The sequence below is a fragment of the Scyliorhinus torazame genome, chromosome 3, assembly GCF_047496885.1.
Source record: "Scyliorhinus torazame isolate Kashiwa2021f chromosome 3, sScyTor2.1, whole genome shotgun sequence".
In the NCBI taxonomy this organism is placed as follows: domain Eukaryota; kingdom Metazoa; phylum Chordata; class Chondrichthyes; order Carcharhiniformes; family Scyliorhinidae; genus Scyliorhinus; species Scyliorhinus torazame.
This window is the reverse complement of record NC_092709.1, coordinates 49,495,447-49,516,215: the sequence shown is the minus strand read 5'-3', so window position 1 is coordinate 49,516,215 and position 20,769 is coordinate 49,495,447. Positions and strand designations below refer to the sequence as shown.

Sequence of the window (20,769 nt, the reverse complement as noted above, 5' to 3'; positions counted from 1 at the left end):
TTTTAATACTTTAAAGGTTATGGGTACTGTACGTTTAAAAGTGGGTGTTTCTCTATAATTGATGTCTAAGGTGGATCTTTTATACCGATATAAGTTAATGTGCTATAATATTACAATAACTCATAACAGCATAAAGCCAGAAAGAATTGGATTTATTGCAAATATGAAATAAAACTAATTGCACAGAAGTGACTTAATGTTGTGGTTTTACTTCACTTCAGCCTGTGCTTCCTTTTATTTTCATTCTTTACTGCGCTCTACCAAACCTTTCAGAACAATAAACACGCTCCAATACGGACCTGAAAAAATAGAAATGGCAGCAATTTTCTATTCATGAGTTGAAAATGTTAAAAAGATTTGGGAGCAATGAGTGAGTCAGTGCATGGACATAGTCGCAGATTGCTGTAATTCCAGTTTATAGCTGAAACTAGCCATGTGCCAAGTTCTCCATCAAAGGAGGAGAAACAAACTCTCCTCAGAGGGAAGAGTCTAGCTGTGCACTCATGCATGCTTCCTACTCTCTGGTTACAGCTGCAGCAGAATGCTATACACTTTAACTGGGAGGGGATTACATAGTATGAGCTATTTAGAAGGAGAAAAACATAACTGATAGCAAATCTAGCCGATGCCACATTTCCCAACGGTTGACATTTAAAAAAAATACATTATTGTAATATAATGACACCTGGGTGCCCTTGTTCATGAGTCCCTAAAAGTTGGCATGCAGGTGCAGCAAAACAATGAAGAAGGTAAATGGTATGTTGGGCTTCATTGCAAGGGGATTTGAGTACAGGAGTAAATATGTCTGCAGCTGTATAGGGCCTTGGTGAGGCCTTACCTGGAGTGCCATGTGCAGTTTTGGTCCTCTTATCTTAGAACATAGAACAGTACAGCACAGAACAGGCACGGAGGTTCACCAGATTAATCCCGGAGATGGCAGAATTGTTTCATGGGGAGAGATTGAGACTGGAACTGTATTCCCTAGAGTTTTGAAGAATGAGAGGGGACCTTATTGAAACTTACAACATTCTTGCAGGGCGTGATAGGGTGGCTGTAGATAAGATGCTTCCCCTGGCTGGAGAGTCTAAAACCAGGGGACATAATCTCAGGATAAGGGGCAGGCCATTTAAGACTGAGATGAGGAGGAATTTCTTCACTCAGACGGTGGTGAGTCTTTGGAATTCTCTACCCAGAGGGTTGCGGAAGCTCAGCCATTGAGCCTGCTTAAGACAGAGATCAATAGGTTTCTAGATATCAAGGAAAATGGAGATAGTGCAGGAGTAGATGATCAGCCATGATCCAACTGAACGGTGAGGTAGGCTCAATGAACTGAATGGCCCATTCCTGTTCCAAGGTACAGGCGTAATATGTTGAAATCATTACTCCAGCCTGTAACTAATCCAAATTGAAAACCATCCTTATTTAGGTTGAATTTGATGATTTCATAAATGTTATCAGAAGGTAAAAAGCTTGAAAGGGGAAAAGCTGGCATACAATCGGACTACTGCGGCTTTCCTATTCGATTCAGCCATTTTTATTGCACCATGGCAACAAATTAACATCCAGGAATGAAAGGGTTGCCAATCCCCACTGAGTCAACACTTACACTCAGTGACTAAACTTTCAGCAGCTGTCACCCAAGCGTAAATCAAAGCTCCTGTTCAACCTGAAAAATTAAGTTTCCTTTATCTTGCACCAAGGTGCTAACAGATTTTAAATAAATTGTTACATACAAAGAAATTAAAAACAAAATGTTGGGATAACAGAATATTTTGCATTGTAAGTACTTCCCATCATTCTGATTTGACACAAATTAATGGCTGTACATGGACACACACCTTGTTGGCTTAGCTCCAGTGTATAGGTGGCAGAAGTACCTGAGATTTTAAGCAGACTAGTGAGGATGTTGCTAGTAAAAGACACTTAGAAACAAAGCAAAACTGAAGAAAGTAAATGCTCATACATAAACACCGCTGCCTGAGGCTCTACCCCATACATTAGGACTGTCGAAAGACGCAACAGGAACATTCTTATGTAATACAATCGAGACAACCATAACATGGTTCTCGGTTCCACAGAATGGACATTCGTGCTTGCTGGGTGCACAATGGGCCCCGTGCAACATGCGCTGAAGTTGCTAATGGACAAGCTCCGACATGTGCTAGGTTCAATGACTTACCAATCCCTCTTCAGAACCTCTGAAAAAATCTGTGCATGTTTAAAGTAATATCATGACAGTCAGTGGCATTACTGAACCATGCTTGGTCAGCATGTGGCCATCAAAAATTATTTTTCCGAAAATATGGAGTTGTCACCCAAAGGACATAAAGGTTTTAATTCATAAAGAATGGAAACAGAAGGAATTCACTTTCACCATTAAAGCGTAAATGGTGAAAGTGAATTCCTCCTGTTTCTAATCTTTATGAATTATACATTGATTATGGGATAGGCTTATAATGAAAAAGATACCTCTTTCAAAAACTAAACTTTTTCCCTTCAAGCTGCTCTACACTCTATAAACGAGCCAATCAACAGGATATTTTATAGTACAGATTTCCAGGCACATCTGAACACTAGAATTCCTCTGAAATATTATTTCAGATTCATATTTCTGGGCAAGTGCAGACTTGCCAATGCAAACTCATTTTTTTGGCTTCATGGCTTGTCCTTTGGGTCATGATGTGGAGATGCCGGCGTTGGACTGGGGTGAGCACAGTAAGAAGTCTTAGAACACCAGGTTAAAGTCCAACAGGTTTGTTTCGATATCACTAGCTTTCGGAGCGCTGCTCCTTCCTCAGGTACCTCTTCATTCACCTGAGGAAGGAGCAGCGCTCCGAAAGCTAGTGATATCGAAACAAACCTGTTGGACTTTAACCTGGTGTTGTAAGACTTCTTACTGTCCTTTGGGTGACAACTCCATATTTTCGGAAAATGTTCTCAAACCCATTTCCCACCACTCCTCTCTGAAGATATTGATGAGACAAAATTCCAGGGACTCCCAGCTGACTCATGAACCTCAGCAGCAAATGTTGCTCGATTATCCCACCACGGAGAGCACCATACCAAGTCTAATTCTGCCCTCACTTGACATACATAGACACACATTTTGCAGGAAGAGGCATTGCACAGCAACCAGAGCAAAAATACCTTTTCTCTCATTAACCCAGGAGCAGCGAGACCAATTGTACGACTCTTATTACAATGGCAGTTGTGAACAGATACCTCAACACAGCCTGGCAATTGAACCCGGGGCCTCCGTGGTCTTTATGATTCAGTGGATAAACAAGAGAGATCAGAGAAGGTACGGTTACTTACTCAAGCCACTGAACTGACCTTTTCTGAGCCAATGGCCTTCCACAGTGCCAATGGTATTGCTTCGAAGAGTTTTGCCTGATGTAGGAACGCTGTAATTAGTATCGGCCTCGGAGGATGAGCGTGGTACACAATAGGTGTCCACAGGGGAACGTTCATGAGATAGAGAAGGTTTTGGTGGGCGAGGTGGAGGAACGTCTGGTATAGGTTCCAACTTTGAGCAACTCTGACTCAGGGATCCCTCTGCAGGTCGTGGAATCTTATAAGTACCCCCAGGTGTTGGAGGAATGTCGTAGCAGACAGACATCTGTCTCATTTGATTGTCTATACCAGATATCCGTGAGGGTGTATTAAATACATATAAATCTCCTTCAGTATCACCAACCAATGGAGAGCAAATTCCGGCAATGATGTCTTGAGAATAACTCCGTGGCAGGTTATAAAGACTTGAATCTGTAGACGTGGATGTAACTCTGGGCGGGGGTGAATCATAAAAACTTTGCTGTGAAAAGAAGCCATTCATAGCCTGTTTAGATGCAGGAGGCGCTGGGGGTTTGTGTGAAGGTACATTGTCATTGCAGTCAGTTTCTGATGAGGTGGACTTGGTCAAAGAATCTGCATGCAACCTGAAAAACAAAGAAGAACACCTCAAAAACTGTTTCTCACATTAGCACCATTAAGAAATGTAGAAAGGTGATCAGTGCAAATCAAGTTTGCAATTAGCTGCCTTTAGTGTAAACTGATTTGATGGAGGCAATTTAGCAACCCCAACTTTTCTTTGGGACCATATTTAGCTGTGCCTTTTATATTTATTGGAAAAAGGAAATGACACAGAAGACTGGCCCACTGATCTCACCTGGTTCCAATTTAACCAATAATGAAAGAAAGGGTAGGGCTGCTATAAGTAGTCACATTAAATAATCACTTCAATCAGCAGACAAGAGAAAGTAAATCCACTGGAATGCACACATGCGGACAAGAAACGTTACACTTAAACTTCAAATTTCAGTGCTTTATTTAATGAGCAATTTTCACCCCGATGTGAACCTATTCAGACTCTGCCCTCCATAAACCTCAACGCATCAAAGGCTCTGCTGCCCATATCCTATACGGCATCAAATCCCACTCACCCATTTTCCCAGTCTCCACCAATTGACATTGAATCCTGCTTCCCCATACCTCAAATTTAGAATTTGCACCTTCGTTGTTAGAAGAATACCACATTACCCTTACAAGTTAAACATTTCTCAGTTAGAATAAATCTTTAACAATGTTAATTTCTGAACAACATACATGTGAATCTAAATGAGCTGCTGAAGAGACTTTGTGGTGGTGTGTAGCGTCGCTGCCTCTGAGCCAGAAACTCCGGGTTCAAGTCCCACTCCAGGACTTGATGTCCGAGAAAGGTGCGTTCATAATGCGGCCAAATAGGTGGAGTATCTATTTGTAAATCTTTCCAACAAACGGCAATGACAGGCAGTAAGAATGGGAGCTATTTCTGGTCAGCCATGCAATGGAAAGAAAAGAGCAACTGCCATCACTATTCATGCTCTGGACTATAACATGCATGTAAAGTGGGCTGGTTGGCTCAATGGTCGATGTGGATCAGATCAGTGCAAACAACATGTGGTTTGATCCATGTTCAGGCTGGGGGGGAATTCAGGACCTGCCCCCTTTCCCTGCAAAGTGATGAATATTGCCTTTGAGCGGGGAGCAGAAGGAAAGGAGCATTTACAGGACACAAGGAAACTGAATAAAATGAAGACCAATACTGGAAATTCTGCTGGTCCGGTGCAGAGAGTTCCAAAGTCACACAACCCTCAGAGAAAAACATTTCCTCGTCTCGAGTCTGAAGAGATAGGAGAGGTCTTGAACGAGTACTTTTCTTCTGTATTCACAAATGAGAGGGGCGATATTGTTGGAGAGGACAGTGTGAAACAGATTGGTAAACTCGAGGAAATACTTGTTAGGAAGGAAGATGTGTTGGGCATTTTGAAAAACTTGAGGATAGACAAGTCCCCCGGGCCTGACGGGATATATCCAAGGATTCTATGGGAAGCAAGAAATGAAATTGCAGAGCCGTTGGCAATGATCTTTTCGTCCTCACTGTCAACAGGGGTGGTACCAGGGGATTGGAGAGTGGCGAATGTCGTGCCCCTGTTCAAAAAAGGGACTAGGGATAACCCTGGGAATTACAGGCCAGTTAGTCTTACTTCGGTTGTAGGCAAAGTAATGGAAAGGGTACTGAAGGATAGGATTTCTGAGCATCTGGAAAGACACTGCTTGATTAGGGATAGTCAGCACGGATTTGTGAGGGGTAGGTCTTGCCTTACAAATCTTATTGAATTATTTGAGGAGGTGACCAAGCATGTGGATGAAGGTAAAGCAGTGGATGTAGTGTACATGGATTTTAGTAAGGCATTTGATAAAGTTCCCCATGGTAGGCTTATGCAGAAAGTAAGGAGGCATGGGATAGTGGGAAATTTGGCCAGTTGGATAACAAACTGGCTAACCGATAGAAGTCAGAGAGTGGTGGTGGATGGCAAATATTCAGCCTGGATCCCAGTTACCAGTGGCGTACCGCAGGGATCAGTTCTGGGTCCTCTGCTGTTTGTGATTTTCATTAATGACTTGGATGAGGGAGTTGAAGGGTGGGTCAGTAAATTTGCAGACGATACGAAGATTGGTGGAGTTGTGGATAGTAAGGAGGGCTGTTGTCGGCTGCAAAGAGACATAGATAGGATGCAGAGCTGGGCTGAGAAGTGGCAGATGGAGTTTAACCCTGAAAAGTGAGAGGTTGTCCATTTTGGAAGGACAAATATGAATGCGGAATACAGGGTTAACGGTAGAGTTCTTGGCAATGTGGAGGAGCAGAGAGATCTTGGGGTCTATGTTCATACATCTTTGAAAGTTGCCACTCAAGTGGATAGAGCTGTGAAGAAGGCCTATGGTGTGCTCGCGTTCATTAACAGAGGGATTGAATTTAAGAGCCGTGAGGTGATGATGCAGCTGTACAAAACTTTGGTAAGGCCACATTTGGAGTACTGTGTACAGTTCTGGTCGCCTCATTTTAGGAAGGAAGTGGAAGCTTTGGAAAAGGTGCAAAGAAGATTTACCAGGATGTTGCCTGGAATGGAGAGTAGGTCTTACGAGGAAAGGTTGAGGGTGCTAGGCCTTTTCTCATTAGAACGGAGAAGGATGAGGGGCGACTTGATAGAGGTTTATAAGATGATCAGGGGAATAGATAGAGTAGACAGTCAGAGACTTTTTCCCCGGGTGGAACAAACCATTACAAGGGGACATAAATTTAAGGTGAAAGGTGGAAGATATAGGAGGGATATCAGAGGTAGGTTCTTTACCCAGAGAGTAGTGGGGGCATGGAATGCACTGCCTGTGGAAGTAGTTGAGTCGGAAACATTAGGGACCTTCAAGCAGCTATTGGATAGGTATATGGATTACAGTAAAATGATAGTGTAGATTTATTTGTTCTCAAGGGCAGCACGGTAGCATTGTGGATAGCACAATTGCTTCACAGCTCCAGGGTCCCAGGTTCGATTCCGGCTTGGGTCACTGTCTGTGCGGAGTCTGCACGTCCTCCGGGTGCTCCGGTTTCCTCCCACAGTCCAAAGATGTGCGGGTTAGGTGAATTGGCCAATGATAAATTGCCCTTAATGTCCAAATTGCCCTTGGTGTTGGGTGGAAGTGTTGAGTTTGGGTAGGGTGCTCTTTCCAAGAGCCGGTGCAGACTCAAAGGGCCGAATGGCCTCCTTCTGCACTGTAAATTCAATGTTAATCTATGATTAATCTAGGACAAAGGTTCGGCACAACATCGTGGGCCGAAGGGCCTGTTCTGTGCTGTATTTTTCTATGTTCTATGTTCTATCCCAAAAGGACAACCCCTATTTTTAAAACAGTGTCCCCTAGTTCTGGACTCACCCACAAGAGGAAATATCCTTTCTATGCCCATCTTGTCAAAACCATTTCGGATCTTGTATACTTAACTCAAGTCACCCTTCTATACTCCAAAGAAAACAAGCCCAGTCTGTCTAGCCTTTTCTTATAGGTCAACCTGCTCATTCCAGGTATCAATCTCGTGAACGTCCTCTGAACCAGGGGCTGGTTTAGCACACTGGGCTAAATCGCTGGCTTTTAAAGCAGACCAAGGCAGGCCAGCAGCACGGTACAATTCCCATACCAGCCTCCCCGAACAGGCGCCGGAATGTGGCGACTAGGGGCTTTTCACAGTAACTTCATTGAAGCCTACTTGTGACAATAAGCGATTTTCATTTCAACCACCTCCAACACATTTATAATCTTCCTTAAATAAGGCGATCAATACCGAACACAATATTCGAGATGTGATCTCCCCAATGCCCTGTATAGCTGAAGCATAACATCCTTATTTTTATGTTCAATTTCTCTTGCAATAAAGGATAGCATTCTATTGGCCTTTGTACTTGCTGTATCTGCGCACTAACATTTTGTGACTCATGCGTTAGAACGTCATGATCCATCTGCCTCATAGAATTCTGCAGCCATTCTCCATTTAAGTAATGCTCTGCTTTTTTATTCTTCCTATCAAAATGGGCAACTTCACATTTTCCCACATTGATGCCCCAACCACCTGATTTCTGCCCACTCAACCATTTGATAAAATTATGAAAATATACATCAATTTTGTTTGATGGTACAGAACTTGAGTATTGCTTTTCTGTCAAAGCTTTTCATCTTGCTCTCGTCAGGGCACTTTGCAAGAATACCAATGTGTTGCTTGGTTGGCAATTGGAATCTGGTGCATTCTCCACGGCAACTCCTCCACCAATCAGACGATCAGCACTCTCTTCTCATACAGTATTAATTTGTTGTTTCCCCTAACATTGCCAGGGGAAAAATGTCCTGATGAGTGCAAGGCAAAAAACTTTGACAAAAAAGTCTCTTCTTTTCAGCAACGCATCAATTTTACTTCAATCAATGTTAAGTACCATACTGCGAAATATGCAAAAGATTTAGAGGAGGACAATATAGAGTCCAGTCCCATTTTAACATCAGAGAATGTGCAATCGTGACAGCACTGCTGCCTCAGGCGCCAAGGACCCGGGTTCAGTCCCGGCCCTGGGTCGCTGTCTGTGTGGAGTTTGCACATTCTCCCAGTGTCTGCGTGGGTCTCACCCCCACAACCCAGAAAGATGTGCAGGGTAGGTGAATTGACCATGCTAAATTGCCCCTTCATTGGAAAAAAAAAGAGAATTGGGTACTCCAATTTATTTTAATAAAAGAATGCTGGGAGCAACGTAACACGTGATTTCTAATCAAAAGTTCCAAGAAAGGTTTTGATCATTGACAAATTTGACTGAACTTGGTTTATTATAGCTATTGTTGCAGACAGAAGCACACGGCTAATGTCAACTTAGGCTTTGACATGTGGAGACCATCTGCTCCTCAGATTGTCCTTAAAGCAATTTGGCAGATAAACAAAATCTGAATCCAACCCGGATAACCCTTCCAAAATGTATCATTGTCAACATGTGACTCTCTCTCTCTCACTCGCATTAGCTTTTATGCTTTTGTCTTTGTTAAATCTGTCTGTTTAGAATAATTTAGAGAACCTTATCCCATTATGAAATTAATATTTAAATTATTCATGTACAATTAAATGAAGTATAGCTCATCTTTCATCATGGCAGCAAGTGTTCTTTGTTGGACATATTCAGGATCCCGAAGTCTGTGATATGGCACACCAGTGATTTAAGGACAGAGAGTGGCAGTGATTTAAGGACAGAGAGTGGAAGTTATTTGCTTGATTGGATTTTCAGACATGGAGAGTGAGGAAAAGATAATAGAATAAAAATTGTGCTTCCATAATTCTGCATTACATGATGAGAGAAGATATCAGACCACACAGCAGCATTTTAATGGAAAACATAAAGAAAATGGGAAATCACAGCGGGTCAGTCAGAATCAGTGGAGATATCGGACCTCCCTTCACCTGAAACACTAAACTCAATCCATTCTCTCCGGAGCTGACTGGCCTGCGGTGTCCTCCCAGCCTTTCCTGATTTTGATTCAGTATCTGCCGTATTTTCTTTTTACTAGCATTTTCAAGGGGTTCGATCCAAACAAACAGAATTACAGAATTGTTATGGCACGTAAGGAGGCCATTTGTCCTGTCGTGCCTGAATCGGCTCTTCGATTCAGCAACTCACCTAGTTCCATTTCCCTGCCTTCTCTCCGTAATCCTGCACATTCTGCCTTTTCAGATAACAGTCTAATTTCCTTTTGAATGTTTGAATTTAACCTGCCTCCACTATACTCGCAGGTAGCGGCACGGTAGCACAGCGGTTAGCACTGTTGCTTCACATCGCCAGGGTCCCAGGTTCGATTCCCGGCTTGGGTCACTGTCTGTGCGGAGTCTGCACATTCTCCCTCTGTCTGCGTGGGTTTCCTCCGGGTGCTCCGGTTTCCTCCCACAAGTCCCAAAAGCCGTGCTGTTAGGTAATTTGGACATTCTGAATTCTCCCTCTGTGTACCCGAACAGGCACCGCAATGTGGCGACTAGGGGCTTTTCACAGTAACTTCATTGCAGTGTTAATGTAAATCTACTTGTGACAATAAAGATTATTATCATTATTAGTGAATTCCAGATCCGCTACGTGGAAAAGCTTTTTCTCATATTCATTTTTGTTTCTTTTACGAATTAGTTAAAATCCATGCACTTTCATTCATGATCCTTTCATGGAATAGGAACAATTTCTCCCTAGGTGTGGAACTGGTTCAGAGTGTAATTACTATGAGGTGAGGTGTTATTTTCATTTTCAATCCTTCTCAACCTCCAGGGAGGAGTTGAAAATCTGCACAAAGGCAGAGTCTGAAAAAAACAATTCAAGAGTGACATCCCAGGCGAAACATAAGTTTATTGGTTGGTGAGAAACTGTGTCTTTTGAGTAGCTGTAAATGATAAAAACACATTCTTCTCAAAAGAAGTAGCCACTTATTTAAGTAAGATACACAAGCAAGAAGGAAGTGAAGTCAAGCCAATGCCAGGTAAACAAAAAGGAGGAAAAGTGAACCAAAGTAAAATAAAGTTAACATAAGGAAAGTAAATTGAAGCCATGGCAGGTCGGTCCCATGTATTGAATGTGCAACCTGCGTGGGCGGCACGTGGCACAGTGGTTAGCATTGCTGCCCAAGGCGCTGAGGACCCGGGTTCGAATCCCGGCCCTGGGTCACGGTCCGTGTGAAGTTTGCACATTCTCCCCGTGTCTGCATGGGTTTCACTCCCACAACCCAAAGATGTGCAGGTTAGGTGGATTGGTCATGCTAAATTGCCCCTTAATTGGGAATAAAAAAATAATTGGGTACTCTAAAAAAAATTTTTTAAAGAATGTGCAACCTGCAAATTGTGGGGAGTTGTGGACACTACCTATGTCCTAGACAACCACGTGTGCAGGAAGTGTTACCAGCTACAGAAATTTGAGCTCTGGCATTTAGAGCTCGAGTCATTGAGGTGCATCCGTGAAGCTGAGAGCTATGTGAATAGCACATTCAGAGAGGTGGTCACACCGTAGCTTGGGAGCCTGGTGGCCAAAGGAATGGGTGACCACCAGCAAGTCCAGGAGAACTAGGCAAGGGATATTTTGCTGCCATTTTTGCCCCTCATTAAACCAAGTTCCAGTTATAGTGAGGATATCATGCTGCAATGTGTTTATCTGTGCCCTCAGCTCAGGAGTCTCCTGGGGACCCGCCCTTCAATTGGTTTTCCATTTTGGATACTGGTGAGGACGTTGATTCTTCGGATGAGTGCAATCAGAGCCAGGTTTGTGGCACCACAGGAGGGGAAGAAAAAGAAAGGTAAAGCAGTAGTGATAAGAGATTCGTTAGATAGGTGAACAGGCAGGCTGCGGCCATAGTCCTGACTCCAGGATGGGATGTTGCCTCCCTGGTGCCAGGGTCAAAGATGTAGTGGCTGCAGCACCTTCTTCTGGAGGAGTGTAAACTGCCAGAGATCGTGGTCCACAATAGCACCAATGACTTTGATGGAAAAGGGGATAAGGTCCTGAAATCACATTTTAGGAAGCATTTTTAAAATTAATTTACGGGATATGGGTATTGGTTAGGCCAGCATTTATTGCCCATCCGTAGTTGCCCTTCAGAAGGTGGTGGCGAGTTGCCTTCTTGAACCGCTGCAGTCCGTGTTGTAGGTACACCTGCTGTGCTGTCAGGGACGGAGTTCCAGGATTTTGCCCAGTGGGAGAGAGAGAGCGAGAGATGGGTGGGGGTGGAAAACTAAATTGGCAGGGAGGATGGGAACCTAATGGCAAACTCACAGCAGGGAATGGGAGATGGCGGTGTGGAAAGGTACATAGGGAAATGCAAGAAGTATAGCAAATAAATCTGATGAGCTGAGGGCACAGATAAACACATTGCAGCACGATATCCTCACTATAACTGGAACTTGGTTTAATGAGGGGCAAAAATGGCAGCAAAATATCCCTTGATATAGTTTTCTGGCAGGATAGAGGGGGTAATTAAAGGTAGGGGTGTATTATTATTGGTTGAAGAATCAATTACAGCTGTGAGGAGTGATGATCACCTAAATGAAGCATTAAATGGGGTCATATGGGTTGATGTGGCATTTGATAAGGTTCCACATGGCAGAATGGTTGATGGATGTTTTTACGAATTGAAAGCGGTTTCCAGTGACGTTCACAGGTTTCAATGTTGGGCTCTTTGATGTTTGTTGTATATGTCAACGATTTAGACTCAAATGTGGGAGGCATGACTGGAAAACCTTGGCTGTAGCTGATGGGGAAGAGGGTAGCTGCTGTCTCCAGAAAGATATCACTAGTTCGGTTAAGTGGGCAGAAAAGTGGCAAATGGAATTCAATCTGGAGAGCTGTGGGGTAATGCATTTGGGGAGGACAAAAATAGCAAGGAAATCCTCAATAACAGGAGGATATTGAGAGGGGCTGAGGGGTGCATGTCCACAGGTATCTGAAGGTGGCAGGACAGAAAGTATATGGAATGCTTTCCTTTATTGGACAAGGTATTGAATACAAAAGCAGGGATGGAATGCTGGAACTGTATAAAACTCTGGTTAGGCCACAGCTGGAGTTTTGTCTACATTTTCTTGACACCACATTTTTTTTATTCATTCACAGGATGTGGGCTTTGCCAGCTAGGCTAGCATTCATTACAGGAAGTATATAATTGCTCTGGAGTGAGTACCGAGGTGATTTACAACATGCTGCAGCTATGAGGAAAGATGGATCGGTTAGGTCAGAGTTGCGACCTGTGGGTGGGTTGTGGGCGGGTGTCCGGAGGGTCGCAGAGCGATCGGTCGCGCTGTTCCTGCGGTGGTCACAATAGTGGGAGAAGTGCCCAAAGGCCACTACCGTCTTTCATATTGAGAATGGCGGCCAAGTTTTAATATGTCCGTGGCTCCGATGGAGAGGGTGAATTAACAATGGGGGAAGGTCAGCAGGGTGGGGAGAGAAACATAAATGTCCACACCTCGGGGTTACCCGCAGTTTGTGTGGCGACAGCAGAGTGTCGATCGGTGTCCCGGAGGTTTTGTGCCGGCCACGCAGGGTGAGTGAAACCCGGTGATTGAGGGGGAAGATGAGTATTGGCACCGAATTCCCGGTGTACGGCTCCTCTTGATGATTTATCTGGGGAAATGATGCTTGTGTAGGCCCGAGAGTTCATCTGCTGAGACAGGCCTGGGTCTCACCCCAAGCGGGTGAGACCCAGCCCCTGCTTTGTAGTTTGGTTTGGGGGGGGCGCGGCTTACTCTGCACCAGGTTTTATTTTTGGGGAGGGGGTGCCGTATTTGGTAAAACCCCAGGCTCCGGGGCTGCGTAAGAGTCAATGTGGTTATTCTCAGGAGTTGTGTCCACGGCTTTTTACATTTAATTTTGGCATCTGCAGTCCATTTTGAAATTAATACCTGGTTCGACTGAGAAGGACTCCTCTCTTGTGATATAAACTGAACACTGGTATAAAACAACATGAACCTTGAAAGGTTTACAGCTCATTTTGGTATTCGCGCAGGAAGGTGTAATGTTTGGAGAATGCAGGCTTCAGTGTTGCACCTTCTTGAGCATTAAACTTTTGAGTCGCGACTCAAAATTGTTATCTTGAAGAAATTTTGCATTTTGGCATGAATTATAATGAAATTGTGTTCTGCAAAAATAATGGATTTTTAAAGCTGGATTGTGGTACCAGCAGAAATAATGCTCTTTGCTAGTGGTTATGTTGGGATCCTCTCCAAAATAAAATATTTATTGCAAACAAAAAAAAAAAAAAGAGAATGGCGACCGCTGCTGCCTTTTAAATGAAAAAAAATGAGGCTGTGTGCAGCTTTCTGACCAGAAGTGGCAGCAGAGAGCAGGTACGTGCCCTGCACGCACACTTGACGTTAAACGCCCTCCAGGTTTGTGCTTTTGGTGCCAAATCACAGTGTAGCGTTGCTTCCATTTCCCAACTGCTGCCAAGCAAGGCAAGTGAACTGTGAAGATAAATGGGTTTCTTAAAAGTAAGAGATGGCCAGAGACTCAAATAGGCAGTTTACCTATTGGACAGGTTCTCACAACAGAATCAGCTGGAGAGAGCTGCTCAGAAGAGTCCAGGCAGGACAGGGCACTGCTAATGTTAGCTCTTTACATGGCCTTTGGTTAACAACCTATAAAGCAGTATAAAGATGATTTCTTGAGGTATGGTTTTGTCAATTGTGCCAATGCAAATAAAGATGCAAAGCCCACATATATTATATGCAGGGAAGTACTGGCATACGAGAGGAGACATTTAGATTTTGAATGAGAAGGAGGGGAAAAATAATTTTCGAGGTGGAGACTCCAGAGTCAGTTAGTAATTTAATGAAAAGACTAAGCTGCTGCAGCTGACCTGTGATAACATATTAAAAACACACCAAAAGCCCCTAAGGCTGTCAGGACTCTGGTGTAGCATCCCACAGGGGAATCTGGTGCTATGTAAAACATGCATTTTGTTGCTACTGCCCTTCACGACGGCCTACATATGTGAGGTTGGATTTTTCATTTTTGTAAAGATGAAGACGGCACAAAAGAACTGGCTGAACCTGTACCTGATATGCGCATTGCCCTCTCCTCCTTTGAATCTAATTCAAGTGAGATTGTGAGGACCCAGCAGGCTCCCTTTTGCATTAAAGGTAAGCAAACGTGACATGTGTCGCATAAGCCGGTCGGCAGAAGTGGGTCACGGGAATAAAAATTTGAACAACACTTGGTTAGGTTATTTTCCAATTGAACAGAGGAGGCTGAGGGGTGACCTAATTGAGGTATACAAAATTATGAGGGGCCTAGATAGGATAGACTAGAAAGACCCCTTTCCCCTAGCTGAGGGGTGAATTACCAGGGGGCACAGATTTTACAGTGATTAGTAGAAGAATTAGAGCAGAAATGAGGAAAAGCATTTTCACCTCGAGGGTGGTGGGTGTCTGGAATTCACTGCCTGAAGTGATGGTTGAGCTCATTTAAAAAGGTACGCGGATCTGCAGCTGAAGTGCTGTAACTTGCAAGGCTACAGACCAGGTGCTGTAAAGTTGGATTAAAATAAGTGGCAAGTTTCTTTTTTTCCTCTTTTGTTGGCCAGTGTAGACATGATGGGCTGAATGGCCTCTTTCTTAGCTTTTCAATGGTTCTCTGTCCAGACTCCTGATGATTTTGAATATCTCTATTAGATCTCTTTTCAACTCTCCCTTCTACAAGGAGAACAGTCCTAACTTCTCAATCTCTCTTCATCACTGAAGTTCCTCATCCCTGGTTCCATTCTTGTGAATCCTTTCGAAAGTGCAGAGTCCAGAATTTTACTTACTTTAACTTTATTTAATTTAATTATCATATATGTTATATATATATATTTATTTGTTTGTAAAACTTATTCGGTTGGAGAATCGCCGGGGGCTGCCGTGAATCCCGCCCCCGCTGATTGCCGAACTCTCCGGTACCGGATATTCGGCGGGGGCGGGAATAGGCCCGCGCTGGTTGGCGGGCCCCCCCGCTCGATTCTCCGGCCCGGATGGGCCGAAGTCCCGCCGATAAATTGCCTGTCCCGCCGGCGTGGATTAAACCACCTTTTGAACGGCGGGACAAGGCGGCGTGGGCGGGCTCCGGGGTCCTGGGGGGGACGCGGGGCGATCTGGCCCCGGGGGGTGCCCCCACGGTGGCCTGGCCCGCGATCGGGGCCCACCGATCCGCGGGCGGGCCTGTGCCGTGGGGGCACTCTTTCCCTTCCGCCTCCGCCACGGTCTCCATCATGGCGGAGGCGGAAGAGACTCCCTCCATTGCGCATGCGTGGGAAACTGTCAGCGGCCGCTGACGCTCCCGCGCATGCGCCGCCTGGGGATGTAATTTCCGTGCCAGCTGGCGGGGCAACAAAGGCCGTTTCCGCCAGCTGGCGGGGCGGAATTTCCTCCGGTGTCGGCCTAGCCCCTCAATGTTGGGGCTCGGCCCCCAAAGATGCGGAGCATTCCGCACCTTTGGGGCGGCGCGATGCCCGTCTGATTGGCACCGTTTTGGGCGCCAGTCGGCGGACATCGCGCCGTTTCGGGAGAATTTCGCCCCTGCTGTTTTGGAGCACTTACAGTATTTAATTCATATAGTTAAGTTGCTCTTTGAATGTTTGTCATTGCCTATCCACTGTCCCTTCTGTAAATAACATTCCCCAATCCATCATAGCCAACTTGTGCCTCATACCATCGTAGTTTCCTTTATTTAGATTCAGGACCCAAGTCTCAGAATCAACTATGTCACTCTCCACATTGATGAAGAGTTCTTCTACGGTCATTCATCCCATGGGGGGGGGTCTCAGACAATTAGATTGTCAATTATTCCTTTCTCATTACATAAAACCCAGTCTAGTTGGTTTGTTAATGTATTGTTCCAGAAAACCATCCCCGTATTGTCATGGGAATGTCCCTTTTAAGAAATTGTGTTTATCAAATAGCTTCAGTGATGTCATTGTGTGGGTGGAGCTGGGCTGTTGTTCTGGTTTTTAATTTTGTTTTGAGCTGGGAGCTGTTTGTGGCTCTGTGTTTTACTTTTGGTTTAGGCAGTTGGGAGCTGCATTCAGACAAAGAAGGTTTACTTTGGTCTCTCTCTCTATATGTTAAAAGGTGTTCAGATCACTTGATAATTTAAAAGTGGTACCTGTTTTCTGTAAAGAATTCAAACCTACTGTTTTGTTAAAAAGGGTTTTACTGGTCTTGGTTGTTGTTATCAAATTGAGACAGTTGAAAGGGAAGTTATTGAGGGGCATATTTTCTAGAGAACTGTAGCTGGGTGGGGGGATGTATGTTTGTAGTTGATAAAATGTTAACTGAATTTGTAGAATAAATTTTGTTTTTGATTTAAAGTGCTTAAGGCCTCTGTTGCATAACACCCGGAGAGAAGGCCCTTGGGCGCCTCATAACCAAAATCTATAAACAGTTGTAGGTCAGGTGAACTCCATGATATACTTTGGTGTTCTCTAAACCCTGGCCCATAACAGTATACACTCTAGGAATTCTTCCTCTACGGTATTGTTACTAATTTGATTTGCCCAATCCAAATGCATATTAAAGTCACCCATATTTACAGATGTTCCTTTATTGCATAGGTCTCTAATTTATTGTTTAATGCCATTCCCAATATCACTACAGTTTGGAGGTCTATATACAACCCCCACAAAAGCTTTTGCCTCTTGGTGTTTCTCAGCTCGACCCTTGCAGATTCTACATCGCCGGACCTAATATCATTCCTCACCGTTGCGTTAATTTCCTCTTTAACCAGCAATGCCGCCCCCACTGTCTTTTCCTTTTTGTCTGTGCCTCCTAGATACGGAATACCCCTGGATGTTCAATTCACATCCCTGGTCATCCTGCAGCCATGGCTCCGTAATCCCGATTATATCATACCCGTTTACATCTATTTGCACAATTAATTCATCCACTTTATTGCAAATGATCCGTGCATTAAGGCACAAAGCCTCAAGGCATGTCTTTTTAACATTAATTATCCTGTTCCCAATATTGTTCACTGTGGCCTTGTTTGAATCCGGCCCTTGATTTCTATGCCTATCACTTTTCTTATTCCACTGTCTTTCGTTCTTGTCTGTGATTCCCCCTCCTCTGATGACTTGTATAGATTCCCACCCCACTGTCATTTTAATTTAAACTTTCCCCAAACAGTCTAGCAAATACTGTCCCTAGGACATCAGTCCTGCCCAGGTGTAACCCATCCAATTTGGACTGGACCCACCTCCCCTGGAACCGGTCCCTATGTCCCAGCAATTTGAAACTCTCCCCCTCGCATCATCTCTTCAGCCACGTACTCATTTGAAATATCCTGTTTCTGCTCTGATCAGCACATGGCACTGGTGGTAATCCTGAGATCACTACCGTTGAGGTCCTACTTTCCAACTTACTTTCTAACTCCCTATATTCTGCTTTTAGGACTTCATCATTTTTTTTTAAACCTATGTTGTTTGTACCAATGTGTACCACGACCACTGGCTGTTCACCCTTCCCCTCCAGAATGCCCTGTAGCCACTCTGAGACACCCTTGATCCTAGTATCAAAGAGGCAACATACCATCCTGGAGTTTCATTTTCGGCCACAGAAACATCCATCTCTTCTCCTTGCAATTGAATTCCCTCTCACTATTGCATCCCTACAATTTTACTCTTCCTTTGTGCAGCAGAGCCAACTATGGTGCAACAAGTTTGTCTCTCTCCCCCCCCCCCCCCCCCCCCCCCCCACCACCAACAGCAATGTATCTGTTTTTCAGGGGAATGGCCAGAGGAGATTCCTGAACTGCCTGCCTAGTCCTCTTGCTCAGTCTGGTGGCCACCCATTCCCTTCCTGCCTGTTGAGCCTTAGCCTATGATGTGATCACCTCTCTATATGTGCTATCCACAACACTTTCTGCCTCGCAGATGCTCCAGTATCCCCAGCCGCCACTCCAGCTCTGAAACGGGGCTTTCAGGAGCTGCAGTTGGAGATACTTCCCGCACACATGGGCCGGGATTCTCCGACACCGCGCTGGGTCGGAGAATCCCCGGGGTGACGCGGGAAACACGCCCTGCCACCGGCTTACCTATTCTCTGGCGCCCGTGGGATTGTCGCCGCGCTGGTCGGGGGCCGTTGAAAGCGCCCACCCCCCCCCCCCAGCGATTCTCCGGGCCCCGACGGGCTGAGTGGCCGCCGAGTTCCGTAGGCATGGGTCACGTATGATCCCACACGGCGGGACCTGGAAGGTGAGTCTGTGGGGGCCGTCCTGGAGGTGGGGGGGGGGCTCCACGGTGGCCTGGCCCACGATCAGGGCCTACTGATCGGCGGGCGGGCTGGTTCCGTGGGGGCCCATGTTCCTCCGCGCCGGGCCCCTGTAATGCTCCGCCATACTGCCTGGGGGCCGGCGCGGAGACGGGAATCACGCCGGCCGTAGTGCGCATGCGCGAACTCCCACCGGCTGGAGCTGCGGGCACCACTCGGCCGCTGACCTAGCTCCTAGGAAGGGGAGCATTCCTCATTATTGGGGACCGTTGACGCCGGAGTGGTTGGCACTGTTTTTCACGCCTGCGTCAGAACTTGCCCGCGGGATTGGAGAATCCCGGCCATGCTGCCCCTGGCACTGGAAATAATAATAATAATCTTTATTGTCACAAGTAGGCTTACATTAACACTGCAATGAAGTTACTGTGAAAAGCCCCTAGTCGCCCCAAATGTCTTCCCACATTTAGCAGGAGGAGAAAACCACAGCAGTGAGCTCTACTGTCTTGATTTACTCCTTTAAATTAAACCTTCTGAAAAATACTTAAAATCGGATAATATCAATTACTCAAGGGCCCTTCTTGCCTGGTCCTTGTTACTGCAGAATATAGCTCTTATAGCCTATAGACTAGAAAATATAAATCTTATAAACTCTAAGCGATAAAGGTAGTAAATACGTACCCGGCCATACTCACCCAATCAGCTGCTTCCTCTTGCTTCATGTCATTTTTGAATCCTGTTGTCACCTCGGGAGTTCCAAACTAGCACTCTGCTCTCAGTCTGCTCTTTTATCCTCCAGGCTCCGCTCTCTCGCTCTTTTATCCTCCAGGCTCCGCTTTCTCACTCTTTTATCCTCCAGGCTCCGCTCTCTCACTCTTTTGTCCTCCAGGCTCCGCTTTCCGTTCTTCTCTTTCTTTCGCTTGTTTGTCCTCCCACTCTGTTCTCAATCTCACTCACTCTTTCTGACGTTCTTTTCTCCTCCCAACTCCGCTCTCAATCTCACAACGGGATTCTCTGTTGGCGGGATCCTCCGCCCCGCCGGATGCGCACCCACACCTGTGCGTTTCCCGAAGGAGTGGGCGACCCACAATGTGAAACCCATTGGCCGGCTGCGGGAGCAGAAAATCCCACTGCTGGCAGGGGAGCGAGCGCCGCGCCGGAAAACAGGGATGGTGGGATGGAGCATCCCACCCACACTCTTTCTTGCTATCTTTTATCTCCCCCGTCTCCGCTAGTTTTCCTGCGATATCACTCTTTGTATTTTCAACAAGAACCGACTGCAGGACACTGTTCCCAGCTGATGGTTAGGATCTGGAATGCTCTGGAGGCAGCGTCCATTGTGACTTTCAAAAGGAAATTAGATAATTTTCTGAAGAGAAAAATTGTTCAGGGTTAGGGGGAAAGGGAAGGGAAATGGGACTAGCTGTGTTTCTCTTGCAGAATGCCGGCATAAACATAATAGGCCCATTAGCCTCCCTTTGTGCTGTAGCCATTCTATGATTCAATAACATACCACTGTAACTCAACTTCTGGAAACTACAGCAACAATAATAATAATAATCACTTATTGTCACAAGTAGGCTTCAATGAAGTTACTGTGAAAAGCCCCTAGTAGCCATGTTCCGGCACCTGTTCGAACCTTTAATGGTACAATATCGTACATGAGACTTCGTAAACGGCGCAAAATAGTTCCACAAAACAATTTTGGGACAAATATTTGCCCGTTTTTGAAAGTTTGGGGTTTCCATGAATAAACTATACCTCAATCTAACTACAAACAAACAACCTACTCATTCATTATTTTTAGATGTTGAATGATTCAGTGGTCAGCTCTCATTGAAACAAAATAACCCGCGCAAGTAGATTTATGGTATTTTTGCATTGCTCAAATAACTAGGTATATTATCTTAAAAGTAACCGAAAAAGGAAGCCTTACTCTACTTATCTTCATCCAGATTTCTAGTTACTTTGAAAATTTTGAAGTATAATTTCTGCAATGGTGCACAAGACCTGTTTGCACAACATCATAAAGTCGGTTGTTGCAAGCTGAACTTCAGTATGACCCACATTATTAATGCCAACTTCAACAACTAGTTAGTGCAACAAAAGCAGAAAAATCTGGACAATCTCAGCAGGTTTGCCAGCATCTGTGGAGAGAAGGGAGCTAACTTTTT

At 45.0% G+C, this 20,769-nt stretch overlaps 1 protein-coding gene across 6 annotated transcripts in view; it reads right to left on the bottom strand.

Annotated features, from left to right (window-relative positions):
• The window catches only part of gab1 (GRB2-associated binding protein 1), a 307,978-nt gene that overhangs the window by 28,755 nt on the left and 258,454 nt on the right, over window positions 1-20,769 (bottom strand). For all 6 annotated transcript variants that reach the window (XM_072495643.1, XM_072495645.1, XM_072495644.1 and 3 more), the window contains one exon: window positions 3,334-3,938. In XM_072495643.1, the coding sequence (XP_072351744.1) occupies window positions 3,334-3,938 (605 nt within the window). The remainder of the gene's footprint in view (window positions 1-3,333; window positions 3,939-20,769) is intronic.